At 41.9% G+C, this 11,263-nt stretch overlaps 1 protein-coding gene across 1 annotated transcript in view; it reads right to left on the reverse strand.

Moving 5' to 3' along the window:
• Positions 1 to 10,674, reverse strand: part of col1a1a (collagen, type I, alpha 1a) — a 30,589-nt gene extending 19,915 nt beyond the window's left edge. The window contains exons 1-16 of the mRNA XM_064316531.1: positions 10,452 to 10,674; positions 8,470 to 8,664; positions 7,983 to 8,008; positions 7,547 to 7,582; positions 6,660 to 6,752; positions 6,075 to 6,149; positions 5,364 to 5,408; positions 4,941 to 4,994; positions 4,448 to 4,501; positions 3,723 to 3,776; positions 3,182 to 3,235; positions 2,978 to 3,031; positions 2,838 to 2,882; positions 2,284 to 2,337; positions 1,442 to 1,486; positions 737 to 790 (exon numbers count right to left, since the gene is read on the reverse strand). Of these exons, the coding sequence (XP_064172601.1) occupies positions 737 to 790; positions 1,442 to 1,486; positions 2,284 to 2,337; positions 2,838 to 2,882; positions 2,978 to 3,031; positions 3,182 to 3,235; positions 3,723 to 3,776; positions 4,448 to 4,501; positions 4,941 to 4,994; positions 5,364 to 5,408; positions 6,075 to 6,149; positions 6,660 to 6,752; positions 7,547 to 7,582; positions 7,983 to 8,008; positions 8,470 to 8,664; positions 10,452 to 10,533 (1,020 nt within the window). The 5' untranslated portion in view covers positions 10,534 to 10,674. The remainder of the gene's footprint in view (positions 1 to 736; positions 791 to 1,441; positions 1,487 to 2,283; positions 2,338 to 2,837; positions 2,883 to 2,977; positions 3,032 to 3,181; positions 3,236 to 3,722; positions 3,777 to 4,447; positions 4,502 to 4,940; positions 4,995 to 5,363; positions 5,409 to 6,074; positions 6,150 to 6,659; positions 6,753 to 7,546; positions 7,583 to 7,982; positions 8,009 to 8,469; positions 8,665 to 10,451) is intronic.
• Positions 10,675 to 11,263: the final 589 nt, after the last annotated feature.

An 11,263-nucleotide genomic window follows, 5' to 3' on the forward strand; every position in this document is an offset into this window, starting at 1 on the left:
CCAAAGCTTCTCTTGTTTTGGATCAATCTCAGTCCCATGACATTGATTATATCACAACAGTCAATCTTAGAAAAGAAACTAAATGAGTCACGACAATCTGATTATAAAGACCACAGCATCAGGAACTGATTTACAAAGCCCTATAGCTGGGTCAACTATAATCCTTGTTTCAATTCATTTTTTTAAAATGTGCAAAGCAGGTACATAAATGTAAATAACCAGTCATTATGTTTGGAGTCTATTTAGACAATGCAGTGCTTCAGTGGATAATGTGATACAGTACTGTGATGAAAGTAGTGTGTATTGTAAAAAGAAAGAACGGGTACTAAAACATTGGCAGTCATGCATATCGGATTTACTGCTTGATATGAAGCCCATCTGGGACCACAGACATATTTAAATATGAATAAAATCAATCATTCTAACTCAACTGGAGATTAACCAATACGCGTGTGGAATCATTGTCATCATATAGATGGTTATTTTGATATTTCTGATGAACGTATGATGAGCTTCCTCTATGTTTCATGAACTGATCCAAGATCTCTCCAGTGAAAGCATTGCTGAAGGTCCAAACCATTTGTAAACAGAAACTAAACTGTATTACTCAGGTTTGAGAGTGATTCTTGCATGTGCAGCATTTGCGACATGGTGAGATTCCCGGTTATTCTGTCTGTCTTTTAGACAGGTGAGGCGTACCCGGGAACCTATGAAGGTGAAAGGTGAGACCGCTTACCTTAGCTCCAGGACCACCAGGGAACCCAGAGGGACCAGCAGGTCCAGTGGGGCCCTAAAATACATAAAGAGGGACAACTGAGTGTCTGGGGATCACACAGCAGATTCCAGCTCACTCAAATTAGGCTCTACATTATTCTCAAGGCCACCGTGGGGATTGTGTGCATGATAACACTACATGAGAATTATACATTTGCAATCAGGTCTGGTGTCAATGTAGGGGGATAAGTAAGCCGTGTTTTTCCTGGCACACAATTCTGAGTGTGCTTCTAATGTGTGTATAATACCTGTAATGCTCCTGTTCAGTGTCTCATATCTCATTTCATCGCCATGCATTAATTTATCAGATGCTACAGTGACTTTCAAAACAAAAGACATAAGTGCATTCAAATAGGTTAATAATACCAGAAATACAAGAGAGAAGGGTTATTAACACTTATAGAGCCTGCAAAAGTAGCGTGTAGAGTTCTTGAATATACTGTTACATACTCTTATCAAAGGCAGCTGTTCTGGCATATTTAACTAAACTGACCACATATCTAGAATCAAAAGAAATGCTAAGATTGTGCTCTAAACGAGGAGACCTTGTGTCGCGCAACACAGCTGGCCTTTCTGAACATTGTCGGGTCACAGCCATGTCTGGGGTTCACAGTGTGTGAAGTTGCTGATTGGTTGTGAATTGATTGTTTGTGTTTTTGATACTTACAGGAGGACCAGCAGCACCAGCAGCTCCATCGTTACCACGTGCACCCTGTGGGAGATGAACCAGAATCAGCACTGGAAATCAAGTTTAGCTAGGCTTGAAAATATATAAGTATGTTAAGAAAATATTTAAGTTTAGCTTAGCTTAAAAATATTCAGGCTAAGCTAAAATTGTGAGTATGGCCAATGCCACCAATTTTATTAAAAATGTCCTACTACTATTTTCTTGAACAATAATTTGTACTGAGGCCCACTGAAAATATGAATCATAGTAACTTTAACATAAGGGTCTCAGTCCTTCCCATTCTGAATGGGCAGTATGTATGTCGACTCTCCCAAACAGGCTGGGGCATAGGAGGTTAGTAGGTGCCTCTTCTAACCTTTCAGAGTATTAGAAGAACCCTACACCTGCTTAGTGAACAACTCGCAGTTGGAAGTTAGCCTGTGCCTTACAAGTTTTATTCGACATTTAACCGATTTAGGCAAATCATACTATTTTTGTATTTGAAGTGTAATTAGAAAGTAGTCCAACCAGTCACTTTCCCTGAGTTTCTTGTTCCCATGAATCTGAAGGCTAGAACCTCATTGGAACAGTGCAGGGATAGATTAAACCCCCTGACCCAGCAGTTGTGGGGTTGTGTGGACCGGATTGGTGGCCTTTCACAGACAGTTCAGTGGAGGGTGAGGGGGGGGCTACTGTTGGGGTCCCCAGGGAGGACCACAGTGAGAGGAAGTGGGCATGGCTGCAGTTGACCTTAATAAGTGAGGTCAGTCCATACCAGCCCCACTGTTGCCCTTCATTGTGGGACAGAGGGTGAAGAGGACTAATTTTTCTGGGATACTCACAGCAGCGCCAGCAGGACCAGCACGGCCTCTCTCGCCAGGCAGACCACGTGGGCCCTGAGAGGGGTAAACAAATATCAGAGGATGTCAGATGGACTTCTCAGCACGGACACAACACACAACTACTGACAGAGCATGTGCCACTCAAATCAAGTACATTTAGTCCCTGTTAGTTTCGCATAAACTTGGACCTGATTTAAGACTGTGCTGTTCAGTGCTGTGTTTCTACACAACCAAATAATAGGACAGGAATTAGAGCTTGGTATCTCACCACAGCTTATTAAAACAGCTTAAGCTGTTTTAATTAGCTACCAATAAATGCTCTAAACTGCCTGTGTGGTTTTCCTCTACCATCCCTACTGTTAAGATAAACTAGCTGTGAACAACAAGCATACAACTAGTGGTTATTTTCTTGAATAGAATTACTCTACATGAAATGTAATGCCTTGAATATGATGTTTTTTTGCCATACGGAGTGCAAGTAACAATTCTATTGCATTCACAAATGTGCAGTTTTCCACCTGGTGTCACCGGGGGTGACAGGAAGGGACACTCACCATAGCGCCAGGGGTTCCATTCTCGCCAGGGGCACCAGCCTCTCCCTGTGGAGAAACAGGCAGAGCGGGTGAGCTCCTTTCAACACTTTGGAAGAACATTCTGGAGTGGATGAAAAGGTACCTGGAGATTGTGAGCTCACCTTGGGTCCAGCAGGTCCAGTATCTCCCTTGGCTCCATCTAGACCGCTGAATCCCTGGAAAGGAGAGACAAGAAAGGGGGGGTCATTGGGGGGGGATCAGCCTGCGGGGGAGGTTGGCCAGCCTGGGGGGGTGGGGGGGGGGGGGTTAGTAGGGGATCGGCCAGCAGTCAGGATGAGTCTGTAGAGTATGGGGTCTCTACTCACTCTGTGTCCCTTAATCCCAGGGAGTCCAGGGGTTCCGGGGAATCCACGGGCACCCTGTCAGAAGAGATGGGATGGACGTGTCATCAAAACTGACCAATAGGATCCTACTGACCAGACAGCATTCAGGTGATGGCACACACAGGAAAATCGTAATTGCTCATAGTTGTCAATGTCTATTTGTGACTGTATTTCTTCATTATCTTAATTGAGTACTATTGTTTCATTACCTGGCCAGTATTAACAATTATTACCCATTTCAGGTTCAATGCAGTTATGATTTATCACCAAACCACTACTGCTCACAGTAATTGCAAGGAAGCTGTTTTGTGCTAACGCCATTTTTTTTCAGTTGTTACAACGTCTCTATGAACCTGCGATATCAGTATCTTATTGATCGTGAAGACTGTTATGCAAAATGCAAACACAGCTATTGCACATTAAGGCTATACTGAATGCTCATGATCTGCACGAAGTAGCTAAGGATGCTCGGGCAATTCTGCCCTAGTTCAAGCCGGGCCAGAAATTTGGTGGAGGGACTCACCTGGGGGCCAGCAGGACCACGCTCACCGCCGCGACCGGGTTTGCCGGACTCACCCTGAAAAAGACAGGAAGTGGTGATGATGATGAGGAAGAGGGTAAAGAAGCACAGGGTGAATACATGAAGGATGTAACACCTGCAGGCACTGAAATGAGCAGTTGTTTGAACAGCAGCATAGAGGATCAGCTTAGGGTGCCTGTCTAGCAGCTATAAAGTAGTAGTTTTTAGTCCCAAATAGGATTTATTTTAGCTACATATCCTGCTGCTGTATGCTATGCATTTTACAGTGGACAAGGGAACAAATAAACGATATCCTGTAATATTCATTGTCCACAATAGCATATGTTTGTCCCGTATTAAATGTCATCATACTATGTCCATCAAATATACATAAGATATGGTTATGGACAGTAGGGGTCTCACAAAATGAATTAGCATGTAATTAATTTATTTTTGTGATGCTGGATTCAGTGAATCAGAGGCCATGCACTGGCCTTATGATATAATCTGCAGGTGTATGAGGCCATCGGCAGGTGTATGACCCAATCAGCAGGTGTAAGATCCAATCAGCAAATGTATGACCCAAGATGTATGACGCTATGTTTGTGGTGAGAATATAGCTGAACAACTACACTGGAGGGGGATTATAGTGGAATCTGAAATATCCCGAAGTGAAGACGTGGTCCTGAGGTTTTGTACAGGTGAAAACAGGCGCTTCTGACACTCACATCCTCTCCGTTCTTTCCAGGGGGACCAGCTGGACCACGGGGACCCATGGGACCCTGCAGAGGACAAACACACCTCACTGAGCAGGACAATCACGAGAAGGTGAGCAACAGAAAAACACAGGGCAAAAGAGAGTAAGGGGAAACTGTGAGTATATGCGTGTGTGTGTAGGTGTGTGTGTCGTTAAAGCACACTGAATTTTCAGCATAAATAAATCATACATATACTGATGTATATAAATGGCTGTAGTGTTACACATGAGTGTCAGAGCTGACCAAAAGCCAGACCACATTGACCCTCATTCAGTGTTTGGATGTCATTCTGTTTGAGTTGGATCCCTGCTGTGAACTTCCACTAGGGGGCAATGCAGAGTCACTTGGGGGGGTGGGGGGGGGGTGCTTGAACCCCAATTAAGGGAGTTCACGAGAGTAGAAGTTTGGCTGGTGTTGTGGTGGTTTCAGTAGTGGGGTGGACAGTTCACATCAGGATACTCACAGAAGCACCAGCCTCACCAGGCTCACCAGGAGGACCAGTGAATCCTTGGGGTCCCTTAGGAATCACAAAAGAGAGACAGCTCAGACCTATGTGCCAGTTCGATCATCACACAATGATCATCACTCAAAATACCAGGAAAATCAGACCCATCTCATGCTAGCTCTTAGCTCGATGACTGAAATCTACATTGGAGTCTATAGCCACCATCTTGCTATCTGTTTCTTGCAGGGGCAACTAATATTCAGGCTACATTCTGTTTGTCTATGACCTGACTAGACTCAAGGTCTTCAAGAAAGGTGGAATCTGAGGCAACCAGACTCAAACTCTGATTATTCCACAGTCATCTATGTCCTGTGTGTCAGTCAGAGATTTCTTGTACAAGTGATGCACTAGCGTAGCATTAGCATATGAAGTGATACTTACGCTAGCACCAGGAGGTCCAGGGGGACCACGGGGACCCATTGGGCCCTGTTGAACAAAGACAGGAAATGTGATGTAACAAACTGAGAACCAAACATTTATGTAACTGAAAATGAGATTTGAGCACACAACCACATCCAAAGAAGACATCTAAAATCGATCATGTAAAGTTGAACACTAGTAAAAAAAAATGTAAGTTAAATGATTAAATACCTGCCTATATTTGAGGCAATTATTTAAATTATCTTCAGGCAACTTCACTACATACACTATTTTCTTTCTACATTAAAGCATTAGAAGTCCATGACCATGTCTCTTTTGGTGACCTGCATTTCATGAAATCTGATGAAATGAAAGTCCATCATTTTATACACTTGTACCAGTATATATAAACATAACTGGAAAAAGAGTTATATTATTTGAAATGGCAATTTAACTGTTAATGTTTCTCTAATTTTAGTGAATTTCGGTGCAATATAGGTGTCAATTCGCTGCTGTTTGAGAAATGTTCCTTAGCATGCTGAAGTGGTCAAGACTCATTTGAAAATGCCATAGATAGAGCAGCCTGTCGCTATACTGGAGGCCCAGTGCATTGTGCCAACATCAAAGACCTAAAAGTGTGTCTTCTACTGGACCAGCTCTGTTACTGTCCTGTCCTGGTTTATCAAACTGGGTGCTGCAAAAATTGGGAGAGGGCTGAGGGAGTGTCCATACCATGGGGCCAGGGACGGACATTCCTCCACCGCCAGATTTCTCATCATAACCGTGAGACATTTGAGGAGAAAAGTTCTGGAGAAGAGGAAAGAAAAACAGTGTTAGGTCTATGAATGACAAAACCGTATTTCTGAGGGGAATCGATGTCACAAACTGAATACCATTGAGAAAGGAGAGCTGAAATTACAGCAGGCCTTGCTAGCCCTTGCTGGTCTACCATGAATTTTCAGATTTTCTTTTCCAAAGGGTATGATGTATGGGACCTTGTGTTTCACTGGTTAACATACACTACATAGTCACTTCAGTGCCTGAATAGAGGCCAGGCCAAAAGTCTGGTGGTGGGGGGGGGAGGGTGATAACATGAAGTCCAGACATTTTGTTTCACATGTTTCCTATCTGTACAGGTAGGACCCAGATCTCAGATCACAGGGGGCTCTAGGCCACACAACAGGGCACTACCCGTGAAATGAAAGCAGTCAGCTCCCTGGGGCTCGAATTGGCCTGGCCCTCAGCACAGATCTATACAGACCCAAAGCGGTGTGATGCCGTGTTTTTCTCCTGCAACCTCCTGGATGTGGTACTTACTCCGCCAAGGCCGTTGGGTCCGGGGGGGCCAGGTGGTCCAGGAAGGCCAGGCTGGCCTGGGATGCCATCATTACCTGGGGGGCCGGGGAGTCCCTGTGGAATAGATGGAGGAGAGGGCATTTTAGTGAAAATGTAGAGCTATAGCTAGGTCAGGCCAGGCCAGGCCAGGCCAGGTCAGGTCAAGTCAGGCCACAGAGGCCTAGATGGGCTTTGCCAATTACCACCCATGTCTCAATGTATTATAGAATAAATGCAACCTATCCATCAACTGTTTCAAAGAGTTCAAAGATCACATTTATGGAAATACTATAGCCCTTTGATGAGCAGATACTGCTAGGGAGGCTAGCAGTATCTGCTCAGTCTCTTAAGGCCTTGCATTAGAACAGGTAGATGCACCTGGACTTGAATATGACTAGAAATCTCAGGATGTCACTGTACTTTAAGTTTAATAACACATAAGCGAGATCTGACAAAATAGATTTACTTAAGGTTTTTTCTTTTGAAATTTAAAGCTAGGCTAACCCTGCTATAGAAAGTAATCCCGCATATAACTCTATTGGCTGTAAAGCCGCACACAAGTTCTGGAATTCCAGAATAAGTGAGACCCAAAAGCCAAAAAAAAGAAAACAAAAAAAGGCTAAGACAAGATATTTGTGTGTGAGACTTGACCTACGTATGGATGCAGCCTGCCATTAGTCTTCTAATTCATATAGTGAATTACTTGCATACATGCAAGTTTCTATCCATATATGGGCCTACGTGTAATACAGCGATAGTTAAGTCAGCCAGTATTTTCTTTAAATTGAACAATATTTGGGAAGAGATACTTTCTCTTCTTGATGATGCAGAAATAGTATTCAGTGCAGCCGAGGCAGAGAGAAACTTACCCTGTCACCCTTAGGACCAGGCTTGCCCTTGGGTCCCTACAGGAAGGAAGCAAAACAAAATAAATGAAAGGAGAGTACAGGCGATACGTGAAAATCAACTGATTGATTGATTAATTAATTGCGTGCGTTAATTAAATGTGTGCTAAATTTTAAAACGTACTGTTACAGTTTTCTCTGAATAATAGTTTTATCACAATGGCAGTATGCCCACAAAAAAGAAAGAATGATTAATCATTGGTATGCAGTTTATTTATATATAGGATAATGTGTGATATATAGTTCACCAGACAATGTTGCCCATATTGTATAGGTCTGCCACATATATTGTGCTTAGACCTTTCATTTCACAGCCATGTTAATTCAACAAAATATGCTGTATTGTCAATATGAACAAATAATAAACATGTAATTCATGATTAAAGTTTGAAATAATTACCACAGCCGTGATAGGATCCCCGTTATCTACGGAAACAATAAAAATATCTAATTAGCTTAAAAATCTTTAAAACATTCAATAGGATTTACCAAAGGCCAGTATTTCTTAATTACTCTCCAGGTTTTTATAACAAAATTTAAATATCAGTTCAGGAATGGTCTTATCCAGTTTCCATAAAAGTAATTGCAATTTTTTGAAGTAGGCCTTCACGTGACGTGGACTACATAGATAGAAGTAAGGACGTTTAATCCGACTTCAGATGGGGGATAATTAAACGTGATACATTCGTATTAAATCCAGGTTGGTCCTTTGATGCACTTCTTCCAAAGGTTATCCAAACCCAGGTGACCCTTAAATTACAGTCGCACGGACCACAGACTTCCTTCTTGTGTTTCCAAAAGCTTAACGAAAGGTAGTTGCGGCCGTCTCAAGGGCGCCAGTTAGCGCTGGACTGAGGAAGAGGAATTGGTAGAAGACTGACGTATACCTTCCTCACCGGGGCAAACCGGGCAGCATTCGCCGAAGGGAATTTCTGGATTGGGGCAGTCAGATGTATCCTCGCAAATCACTTCGTCGCACATGACGGTGCCGCTGTCGCAAACGCAGATTTGGCAGGGTTCGGGTTTCCATACATCTTTGTCGCTATATAATTGGCCGTCCAATGTACAGCTGCCGGCTGTGTCTGTGGAGAATTAGATAAACCAGAAATGCAACTTTATATCATCCTCTATGCACGCTTAAGGGAAAAAAGAGTAGCTTTAATACATGCCAGTTGCAAGCAGCTAATTGAGGCTGGTAACATTCAGGTTTATATTTATTTGTTGGCAAAGGGAACCATACCGACGTGGATAGGAATTTTGGCATAATGAACAAGCAACATTTTGTTCAAAATGAAGTATATTATCCTACGATATATTTTCCTGCAATTAAAATACGTTTTCGTTATATTGGACTGCTAAATACCGACATCACTATGCACGTCTTTCTCCTTCGTTGCATGTAATGTCAAATTATTTCAATAAATCTATGTATATCTTGTAGCACACCCACAGATCCAGGGCAGGTGAATTTCCACGTTCGCATGTATTACTTGGAGTATAATTATACTATACTAAATAAGCATTTATCAAAAACATTATTATTATTATTATTATTATTATTATTCCTTTAAACGTGATTATTTATTGAAAGTGTAGTATGCAAGCCTACAAATAGAATTTGAACCAGTTGAAATGTACAAATAAACCCTGCAATTACCCAGCCATTTTTCAAGGGGGCAGTATAGTCCGTAAATTCCATTTTTAGAATGACTTAAGTCATGAAAAAACGTTCCACGTCCTTTGTGGTTAGTTTAATGTTCTGAAATAATTTAAAACGTCGGACTTGGCAGAAAAAAAACTTTTTCTCCTTAGTGGAAACTCTGTAGTCTTACATGTGTTTTCGATCATCCATGAAAAATAAAAAAAAAGCGAAGGGGGCGGGTTTCGCCCCAAAATGTATCATATAAATTTCGTGCAACTCCCAAATTCCATATGCATCCGCATCGTGGCGCTATCATACCGTAGAAAGCAGTCCCAAACTGTACGCCCAACATCCACATTTCTTAGATGAAGTGATGTCTAGACGCTTTCGGGCATCAGTCGTTTATTTTCGCAGTTATCTGTGTTTTGCATAAATCTAAAAGTTTTCTCCCGATTGTAACATAACTGTTCGATTCGATTGTATCCTTTCATAGTCACCCTACAATCCATATACTTTCGCGTACTGTGCCAGCTCTCCTCATCCAAGACTGAGATTAGAACGAGATTCTGTGCTAATAAGAATGAAGTAACAAACTTTATCAAAGTTTCGCAAATACCTCCCTTTCTGTCCAATTAATGGATGTATATTTTAGGCAAGGTTTAAGCCTTTGTTGCTCATTCCTTTTGGCCTACCACCCTTTTCACTAGGCATTCCACTGCCTCATTGTGCTATCGTATATTAACACATTGTGCACCTACAAAAAATAGCAAACTCATTTCTTTAACAAAAATTTACCGAAAGTTTCCATTCCAACAAGAAAACGTGAAAACAGTTTGTTGAGATCATTTTTTCATTGTCGTCCTCCTTCCCCTTATCGCGCCCAAGTTTTTTCAGCTGCACAGGCAACGTCCCAGGACTTCAAATTGCGCACGAACACGAGATGCTCTAAACCTGCACGACATTGTTTTTAAACCCAAGTTCATTCATGCATTTAAATGCTAAGGAATATGCGTTTCCATGAACAAGAATTATCCGTGATGTCAAATAATACAATTGCGGCCATAAATACATTATTTGTCCGCGTAAAAGATGGAAGACATACCAGCAGGTCTTCACACCTTTCAAACTAACCTACTCTACTCACATAACTAGCATTTAGTCTCAGCAGCATTTGGATCTTTTCAGCCACTCCTTCAGATGTTAAAAACTGTGTAAAACTATACTTACGGTCGTCCTCGCCTTGACCTCTTGCCAAAAGTGCTGTTGCTGCAAGCAACAGCGCTAACCGAATATCCACAAAGCTGAACATGTCTAAATATTAGACATGTAGACTCTTTGAGGCAAGGGGAAAATGCTCTTCCTTTAGACTCCAATCATACACAAGAGGGTCCGGTCTGTTGTATCTCCAATCCAGACCCCAGCAGAAACTCCCTACTGCCTTAACTAACTAATAGCCCTCGCTTTTATATTCCAAACTTTTGGGGAGGTGCTGAACACACCAGATAACTTCTGTATGTTCACGTTAAAAAGTCCCTCCTTCATCAGTTGGAGGGGCTGGCTTAAACGTTTTTTTCGTCCCAAAATCTCAAGCAACCTAATAATTTTTTTCTAAAGAAGGTGGAGGTTAAGGAAAAAAAGACATCTTTTTGTTCATTCGGAGAGCAGGCCATGTCATCTCCAAATGTCAGTTGGCAAGGAACGAAGGCATGGTTATCTTTTTCTGGGTAGATTTTTGTAGGTTGTAATTATATTCAAACGACTATGCGTATAAGCAAGAAACAAAGCAGTAAGCAGATATGTTCCATCGGTTTCTTTTAAGCTTGTACTTTACGGAGTTTTTGAAGATGCTGAATATGTTTTAGATTGTGACGTATAACGTGTTTAAGCACGTATAAGTGCACTTGGCGGGTCGCTTCTGTCGTTATTCGCAAGGAATTGCACATTCGAGTGGCTATATCAGGTTTTTGCGTCTTTTGTGTTAATAATTTAATGTAATTGAAATGGAGTCTAATGCAGCTCAAAATCGTGTTGTGTATAGA

The sequence above is a fragment of the Anguilla rostrata genome, chromosome 17, assembly GCF_018555375.3.
Source record: "Anguilla rostrata isolate EN2019 chromosome 17, ASM1855537v3, whole genome shotgun sequence".
NCBI classification, from domain to species: Eukaryota; Metazoa; Chordata; class Actinopteri; order Anguilliformes; family Anguillidae; genus Anguilla; species Anguilla rostrata.